Genomic DNA, 26,841 nt, shown 5'->3' on the forward strand with positions numbered 1-26,841 from the left:
GCAGAGGTTCTGCTCCTCCAGCTGTGTCAGTCTTCTTACCCAACAACAACAACAACAACAACAATAACAACAACAAGTGCTGTGATCTTAGTTGATATTAGTCATGAAAAGTAATTATACACAGGATAATAATTAACTTTAGAAGTGATGTAGTTTATCCATGTGTAGATTATTTTTTTTTTCATTGTACCATTTCAGATAGCGGGTTATTTATACTTTTAAGAGTTTTACATGTGATAGTTAACCAGTTGCATCATACAACTCGGAACAAACATTAACGTCATTTTCATTATTTTGTAAAGACATTTATATTGTTTTTGCAGGTTTGCGCTACAGCGCTGTTTGGATTAAAGAAAGATGGTGGTTATGTGGTCAGCGAGTCTTCCATCATAGAGTGTCAGCATCAAGTGATCTCTCATGTCCTCCAGAGACAAACGACTCTACTATTTCCTCTCCATTAATTATAAGTGCCAACAGAACCCATGATTCACAGAGAACAATACCATATATACGAACAGCTCTGGGTGTAGGGGCTGGATTTTTAATTGGCGCTACAATAAAGGCCATTTATGACAGTATATCAAAACCTAATGAACTATTTCAAGGAATCCCTTCTGTTTGTGCTGCAAGTCCTTTCTCAGTGGTTGTGCCATCAGACACTCAGGATCAGCCTTCTCAACCACTACCACCTGTCAGCAAGAGACAGATTTACAATTTCATTGCAGATGCTGTTGAAAAAGTGTCAGACAAAGTTGTTTATATTGATATCAAAGATAGCAGGAGGTATTATAAATTCAGTTTTTAATACAATTTCTTTAATAATATTTGCTGATATCTTGGCTTTTGTGTGTGTAGTTATCTTTCTTATTACTTTATTACTTATTTTTAGATATAATAGCAGAGCTATACTCATGGTATCTTTTCTTTAGTATTTAGTTTATTATTTAATTTTAAATATTTTCCCACAGTTGCAGCACTTACTGCTTCCTCTTGCATCACATTTCAGTATTCTATCACTATACAGTATGGGAAAAAACTTAGTAATCTTGTGACATATATTTTTGTCTTCACTTGTAGTCTCTTTCTTTTTGTTAGTACTAGTTCCAAGATGTCTTGTCTTTATATATTTTAAAGTACCACTGTACAATAACTCGTGCAGTTGTAATAACACTATTGTAAACAACTTGGGGAATGGTTGGTAGTCAAACCCATGACAAGCCACTTTTATTACTCTCAGTTTTATAACTGAGAGTAATAAAGTGAAATTTTTTATTTTAATTAATACAAAAAGTAAATACGTACAGTTAATTTTTTATATAATAGACCAATTGGGGTATTCTCCAAGTGTCCGTTAAATTAAAATAATGTTAGAAAAAGCACTAGAGTATGCTATATATATACCTGATATAGCATATCTTTTACACACAGTTTATGGTTATTCTGTACTGCAATAAATATTGAATATAAATAGTTTAAAAGTTCAATTTATCCAGAGGATTTTTTTCTGTTATTTCAGAAGTTCATTTTGTCGAGGGTTAACTGTATGTGCCTTTACCTTATTTTATCTTAGTACTTTTTATATAATTTCCTAAATAAAATAGAAAAAAAAAATTTTACATGGGTGAAATTTTACTAGTAATTTGTTCCAATGTAGTTTTCTAAGAAAAGCTGTCTTGTAGAGTGAATATTAATGTGTGTGAATGCTTCGTTTGTTAAGTATGTTTACCATAATTTTGTGTAGGGGGATGTATGTGTGTGTGTTGCTTGGTTCTTGAGTGAAAGAATATTCTTATAACATTGTATCATTTATGATTAAATTTTTCTAAATATTATGTAGTTTGCATGTATACATATTACCATATTGTAATTCTATTCCAGATGCAGTAAATATTTTTTACAGGTTCTGAGAAACTTAAATTATTTATTTTTAAATATTCTTTTGAAACCATTATTAATTTTAACTGTCCTTCCTCATGACACTTAATGTGAAATAAATTTCTTGCAGGAGGTACGGTGGCAAGAGAATTCAGACAATATCCAATGGATCTGGTTTCATTGTTTCAGAAGATGGTCTTATTCTTACCAATGCTCATGTTGTCACCAATAGGCCAAGGTCAAGCATGGTTGTGGTAAGAAAATAAATATTATTAATTTAATATTTCCTCCGTGTTAAAATTTATAATGAAAAACATGCAGTAAGGCCATGAAATTAAAAATAATATATAATATGATAAATGCAAACACTGATTATTATTTTATACAGTACATACTGTTTTCAAATAAAATAATTTGCTGTCATGAAAATTCATTCTGACAGGCTTTTCTTTCTGCATTTGAGTCCTGGTGACTCACTAGGAGCACAAATAGCTTGCAAACACACCTCTGCTTACTTATAAAAAAAAAAAAGGCACCCTCCCCCTCTGGTCCTCCAAAGGAGGTTCCAGATGCTGGTGAAGGGCTCTTGATCTAGAGAATTGAACCTGTGCTCCAATTCTTTGAATCAGACCTGAATGCCTTCATGCCTTCTGTTCTGCCCCTTAAGAGGTTTCTTAAGGCAGGTAAGGCACTCTTGATCCAAGGAATTAAACTTAAATTTTCTTTCCTTGGATCAAACGTGACCCTTGTCAGTTTAGTGCTTTATTTGCTCATAAGATAATAATTGGATCAAACATGAATTCCTCATGTTTTCTCAGGTGCTGTATGACTGCTACAGGTTTAGTGCTCCTCCATAAGTGTAATAATGCCTTCCTTTCCACCAGACACTCTGTGGCCCTTACAGATTTAAGTGCTCCTTGCCCATGAATGTAATAATTAAAAATGTACCAATCTGCTATTTCACATTAATGATGTTAATGTATTGGCATGCTTCCTTGTTAGCTGCTGTCCAACAGGAATGTGTATTCTCTCATTATCCTCATCCATCTAATAATAAAAATTGAGCCATCTGCAGCATTTGCTTAAGAATTCCCTGTACTGGTTTGGGCATTGTGTTTGTTGCTCCTTGGCTCTTTTAAAAATCAAGTAAATGTGCAAGCATATTCAATCACAGAAGTAGAAAAATTAAATAAAAAAGATAAAGGAAAAAAGTAGAATAAAAAATAAGTGTACAGCATACTGAAGTAAGGATATAGGGATCTTGAAAGCTTGGCAAATCACCCTTTTATGCAGTATGACTATAACATCATTTGAATATACTGGTATTGTAAATTGATTGATTGGCTTAGTTCTCTGGCACTGCAACAACTAGGTTATTTGTCAAGTTGAATAGAAAGCATTTTCATTAGTTATTCAATAAGTTTTACCTAGCTAAATGAAGTTCACTCATTTGCTACTGTAAATAAACCACTACTGGCATATTCCTTTTACTTGTTTATATGATTGCTCGAACAGCCGTAATTATGTTTCATTTGTATTTAGTTCTTATTGCCAATCAGTAGCTCCATATAGGGGTGCAAAAGTAAGTCATTTGAAAATTTAAAGGTGGTATCAATAGCTTTAACTTACCCCAACTCTGTCTGCAAACAAAAAATAAGTAATTATGTTAAAAATTACCTTTGATTTAATATGCATATGTTGTATGGTCATCTGACAGTTAAAGATTGACAATGGGTGGCAACTAAAAAAGTATAGGAATTCTTGCTACATATGCTGAATTGCACTGTGTATGTGAAGATATTCATAAAGTTAAAAAAATTAAAAGGCATACATGAAGCTAAAAAAAAGACAGCAGTCACTTTATCATTCTTCTCTAATATAAAAAGTAATGTACGTACAGTATTAGGAAATACAGTAATTCCGTGTACAAATTTGAATCTATTTTGTAGGTACGACTTCAAAATGGCAAAGAATATGAAGGCATTGTGGAAGACATAGATGCTCTCTCTGATTTGGCTCTAATTAGAATAAAGTGTGTAAGTACCAAATGTAGCATTTCTTATTATTACTGTATATGGAATACTAATTTTTTTCCTGTTTTTTTGTCAGTAGTTTTTGTCTTTGTTTCACCTCTTATTATTAATAATTTTTTGCAGTAATTAACAGCTGCACTTCAGTGAATCAGGTTCATAATTTAAATAAATCTCCCTGTTACTTTTCTCATATATTGAGACAATGCAGAAAACCCTCAATTTAGTGATGGTTTCATAAGAACATAAGAAAGGAGGAACACTGCAGAAGGCCTACTGGCCCATACAAGGCAGGTCCTTATCAAAACGACCTCTACCCAAAGCTACCCAAGAATTAACTCCCGTACCCAATGACACTAATCAAACCCAGCCCCTTCCACTCATATATTTGTCCAATCTCTTCTTAAAGCTACCCAAGGTCCTAGCTTCTATCACTGTCGGAATTCCTGGTCTGTAGAGGGATTTTAGAATAGAGGTTTTCATTGGTAAGATTTTACTTTTTAGAATGTTAACCCTTTCAGGGTCCAGAGGCCAAATTTCAAAGTGCGCACCAGGGTCCAAGAATTTTAAAAAAATAATTTTGTTGTTTTTTCTTACAAAATTTGATAGAAAATTGATGAAATTATGCTCTCGCGAATTTTGATGTGTCAGCGATATTTGCGCATCAGCAATTTTGCCACCTTTGACTCCCATTTTAGGCCAATTACATTATTCCAGTCGACCAAATTCTTAGCTATTTCACTAGTATTACATGTACTTCTATTTTATTGATTGAGCACAAGAAATCGCCAAGTCAACTGTTTCAACTACAAAATAAAGTGATCGGAAATTGGTAATTTGGCCAATTTAATGCAAAGTTCAAAATATTCCAATTTCAAAATAGGGTCCAGAATAAACATTGCAGGCATTCCTTGCACTAAACTAACATTTCCTCTGTTCATTAGCTATGTTTTCAGGCTTTACAAATGAATTCCATTTTGATTTTTAATTCACAATGAATTTTTATTCAAACCAAAAACTGGAACATTTACTGTTATGCAATATTGTAATAATTGTATAAATAATATCAGCACATTTGTGAATGTATATTAGACCCACCAGCTGGCATGTATTAGACCTGTGAGGTCATTTGTTTACTCTTGAACATCGGCAAAAATTTAACATTTCCACTACTTTGAGCTTGGTTTCAAGCCATTTTCAGTACTAAAACCAATCAAAATCATCTTTATTTCTGTAATACACCTACCATCCGACTTACGACCAAGCTTGGTTCCGACCAACCGCTCCTAAGTCGAAATGGACTTAAGTCGAACCTTTGAAAATTGCCGACATATTGGGTAGGGCATAATGTCAAAACTTTCCTATATAAACTACCTACATAATACTGTAATGTAATGTACAATCATTATTTCATTCTTTTTACCATAATTTACTTCTATTGTTTTTTTTTTTTTTTTATGTACTGTATATAATGTATAAATGGTAGTGATATGTATTGTAAATTTTACATCGCATACAGTATCATATGTTACTATTATCTTTATGTATTGTCGACACAGTGGAATGGGAGAATACCACTGGTAGTGTCATCCTGCCAGAATGTTATGTAACCTATACCCTAAGTAAAGAGAAACAACTCTGGAACATATGTAATACGTATCCGGCTGGCTGGCTGGGTGGCCAGGTCTGTGGTTGGCCGGGTGGGTGGGTGGCTGGCTGGATGGGTGGGTTATCATACATATTATAAATTACCTAGGATAACCCAAAAAATCCAGACAAAGTGCTATACAGTGGATCTGTGCTCCAGTGCCCTAAATTAATAATAATATTAACCCTTTGAGGGTTTTCGTCGTACTAGTACGTCTTACGCGTAGGGGTTTTTGACGTACTAGTACTCATAAATTCTAGCGGCCTCAAATCTAGTGGGAGAAAGCTGGTAGGCCTTCATATGAAAGAATGGGTCTATGTGGTCAGTGTGCACAGTCTAAAAAAAATCCTGCAGCACACAGTGCATAATGAGAAAAAAAAAACTTTGACCATTTTTTTTTAATAAATCAGCGACTTTGCAGTGTATTTTCGTATGGTATTTATTGTTGTATTCTAGTTTTCTTGGTCTCATTTTATAGAATGGAAGACATATTACAGAAATTGAGATGATTTTGACTGGTTTTACAATGAAAGGTGCCTTGAAATTGAGCTCAAAGTAGCAGAAATGTTCGATTTTTACCAAACTTCAAAAGTAAACAAATCGTGCCAAGCGTGCAATACACGTCAACTGGTGAGTCTAATATTCTTTTACAAGTGCACCAATAATATTTATACCATTTTTTACACTAATGCAGTAGTCTGCATAACAGTAAATCTTATATTTTTTGTGAGAATAAAAATTCAAAGTGGAAAGCAAAAGAATATAAGAGGGCCCTTGAGACGTGACTAATGACTAGAGGAAATGTCATTTTAGTGCCAGGAATGTCTTTCTTGTTTATTCTGGACCCTATTCGGAAATTGGCATCTTTTGAAATTTGTGTGAAATTGGCAAAATTGTTAAATTCTGACCACTGTACTGGATAGTTGAATTTACAAATGGGTGGTTTCTTGCACCCATTCGATAGAAAAAATGGAGTTCTAGCGAAATATTCATGTTTTTTGTCGACTAGTACAGTGAAATTGGCCTAAAATGGGGCTCAAAGTGGGCAAAATCGCCGATGCGTAAACATCGCCGAGACCGCTAACTTTGCGAGAGCATAATTCCGTAAGTTTTCTATCAAATTTCAAACTTTTGGTGTCTTTATGATCGGGAAAAGATTCTCTATCTTTTCATAAGAGAAAATAATTTTTTTTTTTTTTTAAATTTGGCCGACCCTGAGAACGAGTTTCGGAGAGGGCCTGTCGACCCTCAAAGGGTTAATAATCATTATTATTACAATAATACATATGTACTAATATTAATATTATTATTATTAAGCTATAATATAATAATCGTGTCCACTCATTGCTTACCTTAAAATATCTAGTTTTAATGTAGAGTGAGAGGTGAGTAAACAAGATTAAATGAATAAATGAGAGAGAGAATGAGAATGTAGAATGTTCACGAGTTGTGTAAACAAACGTTGTTGTTGTTGTTACCAGCCCAGACATGAATGATTCCTGTTCACTGTCAAGCCGACTAGAAAAACATCTCATATTTGTTAATTTATATGTTATGTAGCATGTTTATTATATAATTTTGAAAAAAAATCATAGATGGATTAAGCAAAATGTCTATACAGTAGACCTCCGCATAACGATCACCTCCCAATGCGACCAATTATGTAAGTGTATTTATGTAAGTGCGTTTGTACGTGTATGTTTGGGGGTCTGAAATGGACTAATCTACTTCACAATATTCCTTATGGGAACAAATTCGGTCAGTACTGGCACCTGAACATACTTCTGGAATGAAAAAATATCATTAACCGGGGGTCCACTGTATTAACGTTTTATACACATTTAATGCGCCTCAATGATTATTATTATTATCATTATTAATATGGTGTCTTCAAGACCAAGTACACTCTTAATGAATGGCTCTGAGGCAGACAAGCAGACAAAGACAGACACACAGGTAGACAGAAAGACAGACACACAGGTAGACACAGACAGACACAGGTAGACATAAAGACAGACACAGGTAGACATGAAGACACACAGGTAGACAGAAAGACACACAGGTAGACAGACAGACAGACACACAGGTAGACAGAAAGACAGACACACTAGTAGACAGATAAACAGACACACAGAGATACAGACAGATATACAGGCAGACAGATACAGACAGGTTTATGTGCAACAGTGAAAACAAATAGAGAGTTCAAGAGTAAGAGCCTTTCTTGCCACAATCTCCAATGCAAGATTCAGACTTCATCTTAGGGGCCATGGTGAAATTTACTGTCCAGTTAGTACAGTTAATACAGTATGATGCTGCTGATAGGACAGGGTTACTCAAACTGATGCTGCCTGCATGACGCATTGCCGCCGCGAGTATTGTCAAATATTGTACAGCAGTGTGCATCAGCCGGCCCAGCCCAGCTGCCAGATGCACGGTCGTAAGTCGAGCGGACGTATGTCGAGCAGGTCGTAAGTTGGATGGTAGGTGTATATCTTTCATTCTATCAAATGAGACCAAGAAATCGCAAATACAACTATAAAAAACATACGGAAAAACACTGCAAAGTCACTGTTTTAATCGAAAATTACGGTCTCAGTTTTTTCTCTCATTATGCAGTATGTGCTGCAGGATTTATTTTATGTAGTGCACACATACCACATAGATGTATTCTCTCATATCTAGGCCCAAATTTCCCGCTCATAGCTTATCAGAGTGAGCTGAGCTCATGGCGTAGATCTACGGTTTGGACCCTCAACGTAAAGCCGTAGATCTACGGCACAGACCCTGAAAGGGTTAATATATGTTGATATTTTGCCTTCCACTTAATGGTAAAAATGTTCATTGAACCCTTTCACTGATGCAACCCATGGAATTAAATCTCGGTAAGAAGATATGGCTATGAACTTAGATGATGAGTTTATATGCATATTGTGGATATTACTCAGAGCTTCAAAACTGTAATGGTGGTATGTGATGAATAAAGTTTACTTGACTGCAACTACAGTGCAGAAATGATACTTTAAAGATTTAATTTTCTAAATGTAAATGACTGATTTTTCTTCAGAACAATCTCACTCCTATAACATTTGGAACATCAAGTAGTGTAAGACCAGGGGAGTTTGTTGCAGCCTTAGGATCTCCATTATCACTGTCCAATACCATCACTGCTGGAGTGGTCTCTTCTGTCGGCCGTGGCAGCAAGGAACTTGGTTTGAGAGGAAAAGATATACAGTATATACAAACTGATGCCACTATTACTGTGAGTAATTTTAGTTGTTGGTGCAACTTTCTTGATGTGTAAATTGAATGTTATAGCATTAATAGAAAATGCACTTTATAGTGAAAGGATGTGTAATTTCCTATTTGTAGTTGGGTTTTTGTAGTTAAAGTAGCAGAGCTAAGCTTATGTTACCCCACTGTCAAAGTTAGTTTGTCATAATTTTTGAAAGTTACCAGCAGATGTAGCATATTACCTCCTAGATCCCATTCCCATATTCTATCACTTTATAACTAAAACCTTTCTATTATTATTTTGTCAATTTACACCAGTCTTTCTGTTGACGAAGCTTTGGGGTTCGACTTGGCTGCAAGGGCTGGGTGGGAATGCGGTTGCCAAGCTTGTGATACTTTGAATCACTTTCAGCATCATGAATCTTAATGATATCAGATAGTAGCTAATTACCATGGAAAATAATTGCACTCCTTTAACCCTTTGACTGTTTACGCCATATATATACGTCTTACGCGCCACTGTTTCTGACGTATTTATATGCATAAATTCTAGCGGCTTCAAATCAAGCAGGAGAAAGCTGGTAGGCCCACATGTGAGAGAATGGGTCTCCATGGTCAGTGTGCACCATATAAAAAAAATCGGGGAGCCAGTGGTGCAATGTGGGAATGCCATTTCAGTTGTCCTTTTTCAGCATGTCTAGTGGTAAGAAATATGTGATTCCCCAGCAAATTTGGGACTCTTCTCATCCCAAGTGATGCTCTAACACAGATGGAAGTGTCAGTGAAGATCAATTTCATGATTTGGAGGAGTTTGAGACCAAAAGCAATAGAGGAGGAGGAGGAAGAAGAGGAGGAAGAGGGGAGGAAGAGGAGGAGGAGGAGGAAGAGGAATAGGAGGAGGAAGAGGAAGAGGAGGAGAAGAGGAGGAGGAGGAAGAAGAGGAGGAAGAGGGGAGGAAGAGGAGGAGGAGGAGGAAGAGGAATAGGAGGAGGAAGAGGAGGAGAAGAGGAGGAGGAGGAAGAAGAGGAAGAGGAGGAGGAGGAAGAGGAGGAGAAGAGGAAAAGGAGAAGAGGAGGAGGAGGAAGAGGAGAAGAGCAGGAGGAGGAGGAAGAGGAAGAAGAAGAAGAAGAAGATGTAATAATATTGTTCCCTTGAAGCAAGAAAAAAAAAGTCCACCCCATGACAGTGACAAGATAAGGGGAGATAACATCTGATAAGAGCTGACTTTGATGAGCGTAAACGAGGGTGGAGCTGATAAGGAAAGATTAGATGACCATGGCCCTCCCTTTGTTTTTGCTGGTACACAAACATTTGTCTGTCTATTTGTCTGTCTGTCAAACTCCCTGTCTATCGGTCTAGCTCTCTGTCTCAGAAAGAGCCACAAGACTGCGTCATCAGGTAAGTAGGATGGAAGGAATGATGACACACGACCGATATGTTGTGTATCTTTATTCGTATATGCTTCTAAACTGTTGTATTCTGAGCACCTCTGCAAAAGCAGTGATAATGTGTGAGTGTGATGAAAGTGTTGAATGATGATGAAAGTATTTTCTTTTTGGGGATTTTCTTTCTTTTTTGGGTCACCCTGCCTCGGTGGGAGACGACCGACTTGTTGAAAAAAAAAAAAAAAAAAAACTACATAACACAACTGCCTGCTAATACTTTGCAGAAAACTGCTCAGACAAGGTGTTTTGTCTTTGCACATAAAAAAAAAGTCCACAAAAATGCACACACACTGGTTTTATATATATATTATAGAACAATAGTAGTAAACAATTTTTTGTATTGTTTGTTTTTGTAAACAAGTTTTGTAAACAATATATTGATAATTATGTTTGTGTGCTTATTGTGTTGTATAAAACGAGTGTATATATGTACATTGCACCTTACTTTGGTCTCACAGGCCACATAAGTTATGTGAAAAAATAAAATAGTGAAAAAAAACAAAAAACCTTCAAATACAAGTAAACTAAAGTTTACCGGGTGAGCAGCAGTCGCCGGTGTTGCCATACGCGGCTCATTTTCTGCAAACTTCACAGCTCTATATCTCGGTAAGTACTGATGGCAATTTTTTTTTTTTTGGACTAAAACACTCGGAAAAATAATCTTAACATTTTCATAAGAAAAAATAATTTTTTTTTTTCGAATATTTGGCGACATAGAATGACAGTTTCAGAGAGGGGCCTGAAACAGTCAAAGGGGTAAAGATGGTCTCCATTAACACTGATAATATTTTGGCAAGTATTTTAAGAAGTCTTCTTTCTTTCTTTCAACACACCGGCCGTATCCCACCGAGGTGGGGTGGCCCAAAAGAAAAAACCAAAGTTTCTCCTTTCAAATTTAGTAATATATACAGGAGAAGGGGTTACTAGCCCCTTGCTCCCATTTTAAGAAGTATTACATGTAAAAAATAGATTGTTTTACTAATTGTTGAAGAAAAAATAATTGCTATTAACACTCACTGTAGTTGTCCTTTTTCTCATATACAGTAATTACAGGTGGAATCTGTAGTGTATCAGGATTACAGGCAAAGCCTGTAGTGTTAGGGAATGACAGGATCCTGTAATTTGTGGGAATTACAGGAGGACCCTGCTGTGTAAGGGAAGTACAGAGTCTTGTAGAGTACAAGAATTAGAGGAGCTTGAAGTGTAAAGGTGAAACAGTATTCTTCATATTGCCTGGGACAGGCACTACATTATCTGTTTTAAATTACTCTAATTACCACAAGCTCAAATATAGAACTAGCTACAAAAAAAAAAAACACAAACTCCTGGGGTTATTGAACACTCTGTTAATACATATACAGTGTACATAAATTATTCACTAAAATAGCACTGGAATTCAACTCTAAAGAGCCTGTGGCCACAGGTGAAAAGGCAGTTGCCAGGATCCATGAGACTGTTGGTGGGACTTACATCTAATGATTAATTTCCATTGATAGTAAATTAATCTGTCAAAGTAACTTTTTTTTTTTTAACAAGTCGGCCGTCTCCCACCGAGGCAGGGTGACCCAAAAAGAAAGAAAATCCCCAAAAAGAAAATACTTTCATCATCATTCAGCACCTTCACCTCTCTCATACATAATCACTGTTTTTGCAGAGGTGCCCAGATACAACAGTTTAGAAGCATATATAAAGATATATAACATATCCCTCCAAACTGCCAATATCCCAAACCCCTCCTTTAAAGTGCAGGCATTGTACTTCCCATTTCCTGTACTCAAGTCCGGCTATATAAAAATAACCAGTTTCCCTGAATCCCTTCACTAAATATTACCCTGCTCACACTCCAACAGCTCGTCAGGCCCCAAAAGCCATTCGTCTCCATTCACTCCTATATAACATGCTCATGCACGCTTGCTGGAAGTCCAAGCCCCTCCCCCACAAAACCTCCTTTACCCCATCCCTCCAACCTTTTCAAGGACAACCCCTACCTTGCCTTCCTTCCCCTACAGATTTATATGCTCTCCATGTCATTCTACTTTGATCCATTCTCTCTAAATGACCAAACCACCTCAACAACCCATCTTCAGCACTGATTAATATGTACTTTTATTAACTCCACACTTTCTCCTAATTTCCATACTCCGAATTCTCTGCATAATATTTACACCACACATTGCCCTTAGACAGGACATTTCCACTACCTCCAACTGCCTCCTTGCTGCAGCATTTACAACCCAAGCTTCATACCCATATAAGAGTGTTGGTACTACTATACTTTTATACATTCCCTTCTTTGCCTCCATAGATAACGCTTTTTGTCTCCACATATACCTCAATGCACCACTCACCTTTTTTCCCTCATCAGTTCTATGTTTAACCTCATCCTTCATAAATCCATCCACCGACACGTCAACTCCCAAATATCTGAAAACATTCACTTCTTCCATACTTCTCCTCCCCAATTTGATATCCAATTTTCTTTATCTAAATCATTTGATACCCTCATCACCTTACTCTTTTCTATGTTCACTTTCAACTTTCTACCTTTCCACACACTCCCAAACTCATCCACTAACCTTTGCAGTTTTTCTTTAGAATCTCCCATAAGCACAGTATCATCATGTTGATATGTGTGTAATATGTACTGGATAATCTGGGGTGAGTGTTAACACTTATGTAGTAAGATATTTGTTCACTCCACAAGAATCTTTCAGTTCTTTATACATAGTGCATTGTCTTCCTTTACATTTTGTTATAAAACTTAATTTTACTTTTCATATAGTTTGGTAATTCAGGTGGGCCACTAATCAACATGGATGGGGAAGTAATTGGCATCAACTGTATGACAGTCACATCTGGAATCTCTTTTGCTATCCCCATTGACTATGCTAAAGAGTTTATAACAAAGTCTGCAAAGAAAAAATCTGAGATTGGTAAGTGTATGGGCATTATAATACCTACTTGTAGTTTATGTTGCATATGGCCTAAACATATTGTTATTATTAAACATGGTTAGGGTTTCATAATTATTGTAATGCTTTGACAGTTTATGTACAGTACTGTTATGATTTTTGGAAAAATTAAGAACATTGGAAGTTGTCTTAAGCAACTTACCTTTGTGTGAGTTTAAAATGAGCATTGTTATCATACACTAGTTTGATGTGTAATAATTTAACCTAACCATTCTGCTACTATATCTCCAGAATCAAGCTATTCTGACCGCCGTCGCTACCTTGGTGTGACAATGTTAACCCTTACACAATCAATCTTGCTGGAGCTTCAGGCCCGAGGTAGTGCTCCTCAGAATGTTCCTGCTGATGTCACACATGGAATATTTATCTGGAGAATTGTTATTGGCTCTCCAGCATACCAGTAAGTATAAGAATTACTAAATAAGGCTCATAACAGGAGAAAATTAGTGTACAGCTTATAATAATGTATATCAGCTTTGTATCTGAAGTTTCCCTTCTCTCTTTAAATATATACTGTATCCATTTACTGTCATGCATTACTTATAATTAATAATTATAAAAATTATTTAACACTCTTAGTGAATTTAAAGTCATTTACAATGATATAATGTTGAATTATTTCTACATAATATATAGAAAGATATATACAGTGGACCCCCGCTTAACGATCACCTCCAAATGCGACCAATTATGTAAGTGTATTTATGTAAGTGCTTTTGTACGTGTATGTTTGGGGGTCTGAAATGGACTAATCTACTTCACAATATTCCTTATGGGAAAAAATTCGGTCAGTACTGGCACCTGAACATACTACTGGAATGAAAAAAGTTCGTTAACCGGGGGTCCACTGTATATATATATTTTTTTTTTTTTTTTTTTCAACAAGTCGGCCGTCACACACACACACACACACACACACACACACACACACACACACACACACACACACACACACACACACACACACACACACACACAAAAGAAGGCGTTTGACACAGTACCACACAAGAGATTAGTGCAAAAACTGGAGGACCAAGCAGGGATAACAGGGAAGGCACTACAATGGATCAGGGAATATTTGTCAGGAAGACAGCAGCGAGTAATGGTACGTGGCGAGGTGTCAGAGTGGGCACCTGTGACCAGCGGGGTCCCACAGGGGTCAGTCCTAGGACCAATGCTGTTTCTGGTATTTGTGAACGACATAACAGAAGGAATAAACTCTGAGGTGTCACTGTTTGCAGATGACGTGAAGTTGATGAGAAGAATTCATTCGATCGAAGACCAGGCAGAACTACAAAGGAAACTGGACAGGCTGCAGACCTGGTCCAGCAATTGGCTCCTGGAGTTCAATCCCACCAAGTGCAAAGTCATGAAGATTGGGGAAGGGCAAAGAAGACCGCAGACAGAGTACAGTCTAGGGGGCCAGAGACTACAAACCTCACTCAAGGAAAAAGATCTTGGGGTGAGTATAACACCAGGCACATCTCCTGAAGCGCACATCAACCAAATAACTGCTGCAGCATATGGGCGCCTGGCAAACCTCAGAACAGCATTCTGACATCTTAATAAGGAGTCGTTCAGGACCCTGTACACCGTGTACGTTAGGCCCATATTGGAGTATGCGGCACCAGTTTGGAACCCACACCTAGCCAAGCATGTAAAGAAACTAGAGAAAGTGCAAAGGTTTGCCACAAGACTAGTCCCAGAGCTAAGAGGTATGTCCTATGAGGAGAGGTTAAGGTAAATCAACCTGACGACACTGGAGGACAGGAGAGATAGGGGGGACATGATAACGACTTACAAAATACTGAGAGGTGGACAAAGATAGGACAAAGGTGGACAAAGATAGGATGTTCCAGAGACTGGACACAGCAACAAGGGGACACCGTTGGAAGCTGAAGACACAGATGAATCACAGGGATGTTAGGAAGTATTTCTTCAGCCACAGAGTAGTCAGGAAGTGGAATAGTTTGGGAAGAGATGCAGTGGAGGCAGGATCCATACATAGCTTTAAGCAGAGGTACGATAAAGCTCATGGTTCAGGGAGAGTGACCTAGTGGCGACCAGTGAAGAGGCGGGGCCAGGAGCTTGGACTCGACCCCTGCAACCTCAACTAGGTGAGTACAACTAGGTGAGTACGTACGTACACACACACGTACACACACACACACACACACACACACACACACACACACACACACACACACACACACACACACACACACACACACACACACACACACACACACACACATGGAGGGCCTGGGTTCGATTCCCGGCGGGTGGAAACATTTCGACACGTTTCCTTACACCTGTTGTCCTGTTCACCTAGCAGCAAATAGGTACCTGGGTGTTAGTCGACTGGTGTGGGTCGCATCCTGGGGGACAAGATTAAGGACTGCAATGGAAATAAGTTAGACAGTCCTCGATGACACACTGGCTTTCTTGGGTTATCCTGGGTGGCTAACCCTCCGGGGTTAAAAACCCGAACGAAATCTTATCTTTCGGGGCCAGGAGCTGAGTCTCGACCCCTGCAACCACAATTAGGTGAGTACACACACACACACACACACACACACACACACAGTGGAAACTCTACTTGCGAGTTTAATCCGTTCCATGACCTTGCTCGCAACTGGATTTGCTCGTTTGCTGAGTCAATTTTCCTCATTTAAATTAATTGAAATGCAATTAATCTGTTCCAGTGGAATTCTGTACTTCAATAATTTCGCTAATATCAACTCTACGGCTTATTTATCTATCTCGCTTCATCTAATATGACATAATAAACAATATAAATAACATAGAAACCTGATATATACTCTAAAATCAATAAAATGTCATTCATGTAGTGGTATGGGCGGTATCGGCGGTGGACGAGAGTTTGTCTGGAGACCGGGCAAAATACGTACTTCATGAATAATTTCGCTGTCATCTATACGGCTTATTTATATATCACAGTTCATCTAATATGACTTAACAAACAATTTAAATAACATAGAAATATGATATGTACTCTAAAATGAATAAAATATGTCATTATGTAACAGGTGGAGGCAGCCACAACTGCTCCCTCTTTGTTGTGGTAAACACTGCCATATAGTGATGGCCTTTTGAAGCCATCTATTATTGTAATTATATGTAGTACATTATTATTATATGTATTATTATTATACATATCTTTCTCTTTCTTTCAACACTCCGGCCGTATCCCACCGAGGCGGGGTGGTCCAAGAGGAAAAACGAAAGTTTCTCCTTTTACATTTAGTAATATATATACAGGAGAAGGGGTTACTAGCCCCTTGCTCCTGGCATTTCAGTCGCCTCTTACAACACGCATGGCTTATGGAGGAAGAATTCTGTTCCACTTCCCCATGGAGATAAGAGGAAATAAACAAGAACATAAACTAGAAAGAAAATAGAAGAAAACCCAGAGGAGGGCATGTATATATGCTTGTACATGTATGTGTAGTGTGACCTAAGTGTAAGTAGAAGTAGCAAGACATACCTGAAATCTTGCATGTTCATGAGACAGAAAAATGGACACCAGCAATCCTACCATCATGTAAAACAATTACAGGCTTTCGTTTTACACTCACTTGGCAGGACGGTAGTACCTCCCTGGGCGGTTGCTGTCTACCAGTCTACCCTACTGGTAGGGTTATTATTGAAAAAATTAGAGGCAAGACAGAATGTAGGATTGCGGATGAGCAGGGAGGTTTCAGAGTGGGTAGGGGATGTGTAGATCAAGTGTTTACATTGAAACATATATGTGAACAGTATTTAGATAAAGGTAGGTAAGTTTTTATTGCATTTATGGATTTAGAAAAGGCATATGATAGAGTGGATAGGGAAGCAGTGTGGCAGATGTTGCAAGTACACCTACCATCCGACTTACGACCAAGTTCAGTTCCGAGAAACCGGTCGTAAGTCGAAATGGTCGTAAGTAGAACTTTACTACTGAATATCAACAAAACATTTTTGTAATGACTTTATTTTATTCTTTTATTTTGGTATTTCATGTTTTACTTTACTTTTTATGTTGTTAGTACTGTATTTTAAACTGTAAGGTTTAGGATAAACACTGTGTACAACACAATTAGTTGTTTATTTCCCAGAAATTTTGCATAAAAAACACGGTCGTAAGTCGAGTGGTCGTAAGTCGAGCAGGTTGTAAGTCGGATGGTAAGTGTATATGGAATAGGTAGTAAGTTACTAAATGCTGTAAACTTTTTATGAGGATAGTGAGGCTCAGGTTAGGGTGTGTAGAAGAGAGGGAGACTACTTCCTGGTAAAAGTAGGTCTTATAAGACAGGGATGTGCAATGTCACCATGGTTAATATATTTATAGATGGGGTTGTAAAAGAAGTAAATGCTAGGGTGTTCGGGAGAGGGGTGGGATTAAATTATGGGGAGTCAAATACAAAATGGGAATTGACAGTTACTTTTTGCTGATGATACTGTGCTTATGGGAGATTCTAAAGAAAAATTACAAAGGTTAGTGGATGAGTTTGGGAGTGCGTGTAAAGGTAGAAAGTTGAAAGTGAACATAGAAAAGAGTAAGGTGATGAGGGTATCAAATCATTTAGATAAAGAAAATTTGGATATCAAATTGGGAAGGAGGAGTATGGAAGAAGTGAATGTTTTCAGATACTTGGGAGTTGACGTGTCGGTGGATGGATTTATGAAGGATGAGGTTAATCATAGAATTGATGAAGGAAAAAAGGTGAGTGGTGCATTGAGGTATATGTGGAGTCAAAAAATGTTATCTATGGAGGCAAAGAAGGGAATGTATGAAAGTATAGTAGTATCAACACTCTTATATGAGTGTGAAGCTTGGGTTGTGAATGCAGCAGCGAGGAGACGGTTGGAGGCAGTGGAAATGTCCTGGCTAAGGGCAATGTGTGGTGTAAATATTATGCAGAAAATTCGGAGTGTGGAAATTAGGAGGTGTGGAGTTAATAAAAGTATTAGTCAGAGGGCTGAAGAGGGGTTGTTGAGGTGGTTTGGTCATTTAGAGAGAATGGATCAAAGTAGAATGACATGGAGAGCATTTAAATCTGTAGGAGAAGGAAGGCGGGGTAGGGGTCGTCCTCGAAAAGGTTGGAAGGAAGGGGTAAGGGGGGAGGTTTTGTGGGCGAGGGGCTTGGACTTCCAGCAGGCGTGCATGAGCGTGTTCGATAGGAGTGAATGGAGACGAATGGTATTTGGGACCTGACGATCTATTGGAGTGTGAGCAGGGTAATATTTAGTGAAGGGATTCAGAAGAGGGATTGTTGAGGTGGTTTGGTCATTTAGAGAGAATGGATCAAAGTAGAATGACATGGAGAGCATATAAATCTATAGGGGAAGGAAGGCGGGGTACGGGTCGTCCTCGAAAGGGTTGGAGAGTGGGGGTAAAGGAGGTTTTGTGGGCGAGGGGCTTGGACTTCCAGCAAGCATGCGTGAGCGTGTTAGATAGGAGTGAATGGAGACGAATGGTACTTGTTACCTGACGATCTGTTGGAGTGTGAGCAGGGTAATATTTAGTGAAGGGATTCAGGGAAACCGGTTATTTTCATATAGTCGGATTTGAGTCCTGGAAATGGGAAGTACAATGCCTGCACTTTAAAGGAGGGGTTTGGGGTATTGGCAGTTTGGAGGGATATGTTGTGTATCTTTATATGTATATGCTTCTAAACTGTTGTATTCTGAGCACCTCTGCAAAAACAGTGATAATGTGCGAGTGTGGTGAAAGTGTTGAATGATGATGAAAGTATTTTCTTTTTGGGGATTTTCTTTCTTTTTTGGGTCACCCTGCCTCGGTGGGAGACGGCCGACTTGTTGAAAAAAAAAAAATATGTATATACATGTATATATATATATATATATATATATATATATCTGTGGCCCCTCTATATATATATATATATATATATATATATATATATATATATATATATATATATAACCCCTTCTCCTGTATACAATTACTAAAAAAAAGAAGAAGAAAAATTTTATAAAACTGGGTTGCTTAAATGTGCGTGGATGTAGTGCGGATGACAAGAAACAGATGATTGCTGATGTTATGAATGAAAAGAAGTTGGATGTCCTGGCCCTAAGCGAAACAAAGCTGAAGGGGGTAGGAGAGTTTCAGTGGGGGGAAATAAATGGGATTAAATCTGGAGTATCTGAGAGAGTTAGAGCAAAGGAAGGGGTAGCAGTAATGTTAAATGATCAGTTATGGAAGGAGAAAAGAGAATATGAATGTGTAAATTCAAGAATTATGTGGATTAAAGTAAAGGTTGGATGCGAGAAGTGGGTCATAATAAGCGTGTATGCACCTGGAGAAGAGAGGAATGCAGAGGAGAGAGAGAGATTTTGGGAGATGTTAAGTGAATGTATAGGAGCCTTTGAACCAAGTGAGAGAGTAATTGTGGTAGGGGACTTGAATGCTAAAGTAGGAGAAACTTTTAGAGAGGGTGTGGTAGGTAAGTTTGGGGTGCCAGGTGTAAATGATAATGGGAGCCCTTTGATTGAACTTTGTATAGAAAGGGGTTTAGTTATAGGTAATACATATTTTAAGAAAAAGAGGATAAATAAGTATACAAGATATGATGTAGGGCGAAATGACAGTAGTTTGTTGGATTATGTATTGGTAGATAAAAGACTGTTGAGTAGACTTCAGAATGTACATGTTTATAGAGGGGCCACAGATATATCAGATCACTTTCTAGTTGTAGCTACACTGAGAGTAAAAGGTAGATGGGATACAAGGAGAATAGAAGCATCAGGGAAGAGAGAGGTGAAGGTTTATAAACTAAAAGAGGAGGCAGTTAGGGTAAGATATAAACAGCTATTGGAGGATAGATGGGCTAATGAGAGCATAGGCAATGGGGTCGAAGAGGTATGGGGTAGGTTTAAAAATGTAGTGTTAGAGTGTTCAGCAGAAGTTTGTGGTTACAGGAAAGTGGGTGCAGGAGGGAAGAGGAGCGATTGGTGGAATGATGATGTAAAGAGAGTAGTAAGGGAGAAAAAGTTAGCATATGAGAAGTTTTTACAAAGTAGAAGTGATGCAAGGAGGGAAGAGTATATGGAGAAAAAGAGAGAAGTTAAGAGAGTGGTGAAGCAATGTAAAAAGAGAGCAAATGAGAGAGTGGGTGAGATGTTATCAACAAATTTTGTTGAAAATAAGAAAAAGTTTTGGAGTGAGATTAACAAGTTAAGAAAGCCTAGAGAACAAATGGATTTGTCAGTTAAAAATAGGAGAGGAGAGTTATTAAATGGAGAGTTAGAGGTATTGGGAAGATGGAGGGAATATTTTGAGGAATTGTTAAATGTTGATGAAGATAGGGAAGCTGTGATTTCGTGTATAGGGCAAGGAGGAATAACATCTTGTATTAGTGAGGAAGAGCCAGTTGTGAGTGTGGGGGAAGTTCGTGAGGCAGTAGGTAAAATGAAAGGGGGTAAGGCAGCCGGGATTGATGGGATAAAGATAGAAATGTTAAAAGCAGGTGGGGATATAGTTTTGGAGTGGTTGGTGCAATTATTTAATAAATGTATGGAAGAGGGTAAGGTACCTAGGGATTGGCAGAGAGCATGCATAGTTCCTTTGTATAAAGGCAAAGGGGACAAAAGAGAGTGCAAAAATTATAGGGGGATAAGTCTGTTGAGTGTACCTGGTAAAGTGTATGGTAGAGTTATAATTGAAAGAATTAAGAGTAAGACGGAGAATAGGATAGCAGATGAACAAGGAGGCTTTAGGAAAGGTAGGGGGTGTGTGGACCAGGTGTTTACAGTGAAACATATAAGTGAACAGTATTTAGATAAGGCTAAAGAGGTCTTTGTGGCATTTATGGATTTGGAAAAGGCGTATGACAGGGTGGATAGGGGGGCAATGTGGCAGATGTTGCAAGTGTATGGTGTAGGAGGTAGGTTACTGAAAGCAGTGAAGAGTTTTTACGAGGATAGTGAGGCTCAAGTTAGAGTATGTAGGAAAGAGGGAAATTTTTTCCCAGTAAAAGTAGGCCTTAGACAAGGATGTGTGATGTCACCGTGGTTGTTTAATATATTTATAGATGGGGTTGTAAGAGAAGTAAATGCGAGGGTCTTGGCAAGAGGCGTGGAGTTAAAAGATAAAGAATCACACACAAAGTGGGAGTTGTCACAGCTGCTCTTTGCTGATGACACTGTGCTCTTGGGAGATTCTGAAGAGAAGTTGCAGAGATTGGTGGATGAATTTGGTAGGGTGTGCAAAAGAAGAAAATTAAAGGTGAATACAGGAAAGAGTAAGGTTATGAGGATAACAAAAAGATTAGGTGATGAAAGATTGAATATCAGATTGGAGGGAGAGAGTATGGAGGAGGTGAACGTATTCAGATATTTGGGAGTGGACGTGTCAGCGGATGGGTCTATGAAAGATGAGGTGAATCATAGAATTGATGAGGGAAAAAGAGTGAGTGGTGCACTTAGGAGTCTGTGGAGACAAAGAACTTTGTCCTTGGAGGCAAAGAGGGGAATGTATGAGAGTATAGTTTTACCAACGCTCTTATATGGGTGTGAAGCGTGGGTGATGAATGTTGCAGCGAGGAGAAGGCTGGAGGCAGTGGAGATGTCGTGTCTGAGGGCAATGTGTGGTGTGAATATAATGCAGAGAATTCGTAGTTTGGAAGTTAGGAGGAGGTGCGGGATTACCAAAACTGTTGTCCAGAGGGCTGAGGAAGGGTTGTTGAGGTGGTTCGGACATGTAGAGAGAATGGAGCGAAACAGAATGACTTCAAGAGTGTATCAGTCTGTAGTGGAAGGAAGGCGGGGTAGGGGTCGGCCTAGGAAGGGTTGGAGGGAGGGGGTAAAGGAGGTTTTGTGTGCGAGGGGCTTGGACTTCCAGCAGGCATGCGTGAGCGTGTTTGATAGGAGTGAATGGAGACAAATGGTTTTTAATACTTGACGTGCTGTTGGAGTGTGAGCAAAGTAACATTTATGAAGGGATTCAGGGAAACCGGCAGGCCGGACTTGAGTCCTGGAGATGGGAAGTACAGTGCCTGCACTCTGAAGGAGGGGTGTTAATGTTGCAGTTTAAAAACTGTAGTGTAAAGCACCCTTCTGGCAAGACAGTGATGGAGTGAATGATGGTGAAAGTTTTTCTTTTTCGGGCCACCCTGCCTTGGTGGGAATCGGCCAGTGTGATAATAACAAATATATATATATATATACATACATACATACATACATACATAAGAATACTATAAAAGTAATACTTTTGCAGAGCAGGCTTGCAGCCAGGAGACATCATAACCCACATCAACAACCATGAGATACATTCATCTCGTGATGTTTACAAGTTCTTAGAGGGCAAAGGGGACCTCACTATGACAGTGATTCGCAATGGCCAACGTTACAGTGTTACTGTTGTTCCAGAGGAATAGTTGATATATAAAGAAGCCAAAACTGAATTGCTCAGGGGTTCATATATGATTAATAATGATCTGTATAGTACCATGTAATGAAGAACATTTGTTTGCATTAATGCTGCAATAGGAATTTTTATTTTTGGGCTTGATCATTGGGAAATGAATGGTGACCGGTAGTGCCAATAGCAGAGTTGTAATAAAAATTTTTAATTATGTCAATAGGGTTCAGGATATTTCCAAAACAAAATAGTTAATTGAATGTAAGTATCAATAAAATTTAATTTTACTACTTAGTGAAATATTCTTGAGATATTATTTTGTGTTTGAGAAATGTAATTCTGAAGAATACTTATATGCAATACTTGTACGGAAAAATGCTAGAAATGGTGAAATATTGTATAGGGCAAATATGTTATTAAAATACAATGTACGTACTACTGTGGATAGACATCTGAACTGTCATATTTATGCGCCTTTGCAAAGACAGCGCTTATGTGTAAATGATGGTGAGTGTTGAATGATGGTGAAAGTGTTTTTTCTTTTATGGGTCACCCTGCCTCAGTGGTAGACAGCCAGCATGGAATCTTGATAATTTGCTTGCCATTATATATTTTGTCAAAAGTAAGCAAACAATAAATCACAGTTCACTGGGCACAGTCTTTTGTATTTCAGGTGTGGTATGTTATTTAATTGGAAAATCTGACATTTATAAGACACAGCTACTTTTGTAATAATTTTTCCAGAGGTCAGTTAGTTAATTAATTTCAGTTGATGCGAGTGTTATGGAATTGTTAATAGAATAGTCAACATCACAAGTGCTAAGTGGATTTTATTCTTGATGAAAGGTGAAATGAATCCATTGATTGCATTGGTTTTCAGAATTAGGTCAGGTTTTTCTATTTTATTTTTGTAATGCTTAGTGAAATAGTTTTACTTTAGTTGTGTATTTTGTACATTGAGTTCAAAGATACAATGATGCTTCCTTTATTTAGAACTATTTTTCAGGATTTTCTCAGTTTGATTTTTTTTGCAGTATTTAATTTCAAAACTAAGAGCTCATTTCAAAGCTCAGCCCTATATGTATAAGGTATATAATTATCTCCCTATGATGGGATCCACAACAGTCAACTGAAACCCAGATACTGTACCTACTTACTGTTAGGTGAACGGGTAGCAGATGTAAGGGAAGTTGGCCATATGTTTAATTCAAATTTGTTTGAATGATGAAGGAAAAAATTGGAATTTCAGTTCAGCTGGAATTCAGATTTATTTTTTGACAAAATAAGAGAGGTGTCCAGTGTCTATTACAGTAGTTTTTTAGTTTAGGACACGCATTATTCTGAATAAGATAAACAGTATATTACTGTAATCTCATAGTGAGGTATTGATAGCCTCTTTATAAATGATCCTTGCAAATATTGTTAAGTTTAAATAATTCCTTCATATACTATCATAATCCTTGATGCTGCATTTAACCCTTTGAGGGTTTCAGACGTACTAGTACGGCTTACGACCCAGGGTTTTTGACGTACTAGTACGCCTAAATTCTAGCGCCCTCAAATCTAGTGGGAGAAAGCTGGTAGGCCTATATATGAAAGAATGGGTCTATGTGGTCAGTGTGCACAGTCTAAAAAAAATCCTGCAGCACACAGTGCATAATGAGAAAAAAAAAACTTTGACCATTTTTTTGGAATAAAACAGCGACTTTGCACTGTACTTTCGTATGGTATTTATTGTTGTATTCTAGTTTTCTTGGTCTCATTTTATAGAATGGAAGACATATTACAGAAATTGAGATGATTTTGACTGGTTTTACAATGAAAGGTACCTTGAAATTGAGCTCAAAGTAGCAGAAATGTTCGATTTTTACCAAATTTCAAAAGTAAACAAATCGTGCCAAGTGTGCAATACACGTCAACTGGTGAGTCTAATATTCTTTCACAAGTGCGCCAATAATATTTATACCATTTTTTACACTAATGCAGTAGTCTGCATAACAGTAAATCTTATATTTTTTCTGAGAATAAAAATTCAAAGCAGAAAGCAAAAGAATATAAGAGGGGCCTTGAGACGTGACTAATGACCAGAGGAAATGTCATTTTAGTGCCAGGAATGTCTTTCTTGTTTATTCTGGACCCTATTCGGAAATTTGCATCTTTTGAAATTTGTGTGAAATTGGCAAAATTGCTAAATTCTGACCACTGTACTGGATAGTTGAATTTCATAAATGGGTGGTTTCTTGCACCCATTCGATAGAAAAAATGGAGTTCTAGCGAAATATTCATGTTTTTTGTCGACTAGTACAGTGGAATTGGCCGAAAATGGGGCTCAAAGTGGGCAAAATCGCCAATGCGTAAACATCGCCGAGACCGCTAACTTTGCGAGAGCATAATTCCGTAAGTTTTCCATCAAATTTCAAACTTTTGGTGTCTTTATGATCGGGAAAAGATTCTCTATCTTTTCATAAGAGAAAATAATTTTTTTTTTTTTTTTAAATTTGGCCGACCCTGAGAACGAGTTTCGGAGAGGGCCTGTCGACCCTCAAAGGGTTAAATAGTAAATCACTTATTCATTAGAATTCAGAGTTTCAGAATTTTGTTAACCTATTAATAATTTATGCCTTTTTCATAATAAGTTCAACAATTCTTACCCATGCCTCTGTGTTTTCATTTTTTTTTTTTTAGCATTAAAACTACCATGTATAGAGTCTTTCATATTGTCAATGTGTTTAGTCAGTAAGATAGGGAGTTAACTTTATGAAGCCTATTATCCCCATTTTACTATTGGTTCTATTTCTCTTGGTAATTAGTACAATATCTGTAAAATCTGTTTGAATTTGTATGTTGACTCATGTTGCCTGAGGTTTCTTGTCTGTCAGGTTCCAGTTTGCAAAATGCTTGAAACCATTACGTATTTTAAATCAGATGCTATTTCAAGATCATTGCAGCTCTTAGAGGTCTTAGACTTCTTCCTCAGAAAAGACATGCAGTAGTAATTATAATTTCTGGTGACTTTGCTATTGTCTCTTAATAGATTGATAATTTACAAGATGAGAAAGAGTTAATTGTTTCAAGAGCTAAGACATGACAGGAATACCAGTTCTAAACCTGCTGTAATACCTTACAGTTGACAATTTTGTAAATATTTTTCATGATTACACTTCAGTTGGTAATCATATTTTTAAATATTTTTTATGATCTCATTAAAGTATGTAACCTACTCTACCTAGGGCTGTAATAATATTTGCCACTAAGCTGTTAATGAAGTGAACAGACTTTTTAATGTTATGGTTGAGCAGATATTTATCTGCTCAGTGACTGCAGTACAGCTGTACTCTATATTGCTCAAACACTGATATCAAACAAAAGGCCAGAACTATCAACAGAAATATGAACAGAAACCCTGCATAAGACATGTCTTCACTGTAAATGATATTTTGTTCTGGATGAGTTTTATCAAGATAGTTAAAAGAAATACCAATATATGATCTTGTATATCTCACTGCAGTGAGAGGAAATAGGAAAAGAAATTTATTGAGTAAAGGGCAACGATGTTATTGCATAGCTGCTTCTGGGTGGATTCAGAGTAATTAATATGATGACTCAGTACTCAAGTATCCCCTTACATCGCCTTTCACACCATTGTTCATTGCCCTTCCTCTGTCTTTTCCTGCTGCAATGGAATATACAGTACCGTAAAAGCTCATATTATGGTTTGTATTCCTTACAGTTAATTTGGAAAAAAGCTTACTGTAATAAAGGCTTATCCTTATGTGATGTTTCTATTCACAACACTTTTATAATTTACTGTTTAATTATCATATCTGCAAACTTAATAAAATTTACTAAAAGCAATAACTAGTATAATTCAATTTTCCTTGGAGATCAACACTATGTACACTTTATTTTTTTTTTATTATCACACTGGCCGATTCCCACCAAGGCAGGGTGGCCCGAAAAAGAAAAACTTTCACCATCATTCACTCCATCACTGTCTTGCCAGAAGGGTGCTTTACACTACAGTTTTTAAACTGCAACATTAACACCCCTCCTTCAGAGTGCAGGCACTGTACTTCCCATCTCCAGGACTCAAGTCCGGCCTGCCGGTTTCCCTGAATCCCTTCATAAATGTTACTTTGCTCACACTCCAACAGCACGTCAAGTATTAAAAACCATTTGTCTCCATTCACTCCTATCAAACACGCTCATGCATGCCTGCTGGATGTCCAAGCCCCTCGCACACAAAACC

The 26,841-nt window shown here is 37.6% G+C and overlaps 1 protein-coding gene across 2 annotated transcripts; it reads left to right on the forward strand.

Annotated features, from left to right (window-relative positions):
* Positions 1-26,450, forward strand: HtrA2 (HTRA2-related serine protease). Of its 2 annotated transcripts, none has more exons than XM_070094114.1 (8): positions 1-110; positions 324-783; positions 2,006-2,129; positions 3,825-3,911; positions 8,621-8,815; positions 13,015-13,165; positions 13,436-13,604; positions 22,449-26,450. In XM_070094114.1, exons 1-8 carry the CDS (start codon positions 104-106, stop codon positions 22,606-22,608), a joined length of 1,353 nt encoding a protein of 450 aa, XP_069950215.1. In that variant the 5' UTR covers positions 1-103; the 3' UTR covers positions 22,609-26,450. The 2 variants fall into 2 exon arrangements, with proteins under 2 accessions (XP_069950215.1, XP_069950216.1); XM_070094115.1 differs by having other exon boundaries at positions 22,454-26,450.
* The last annotated feature ends 391 nt before the right edge of the window (positions 26,451-26,841 follow it).

The sequence above is a fragment of the Cherax quadricarinatus genome, chromosome 44, assembly GCF_038502225.1.
Source record: "Cherax quadricarinatus isolate ZL_2023a chromosome 44, ASM3850222v1, whole genome shotgun sequence".
NCBI lineage: Eukaryota > Metazoa > Arthropoda > Malacostraca > Decapoda > Parastacidae > Cherax > Cherax quadricarinatus.

Excerpts from the sequence above, each read along its gene's own strand:
- HtrA2 (XM_070094114.1), top strand. Across the intron at positions 3,912-8,620 it reads CTCTAATTAGAATAAAGTGT|AACAATCTCACTCCTATAAC; the intron begins GTAAGTACCAAA and ends ATTTTTCTTCAG. Across the intron at positions 13,605-22,448 it reads ATTGGCTCTCCAGCATACCA|AGCAGGCTTGCAGCCAGGAG; the intron begins GTAAGTATAAGA and ends ATACTTTTGCAG.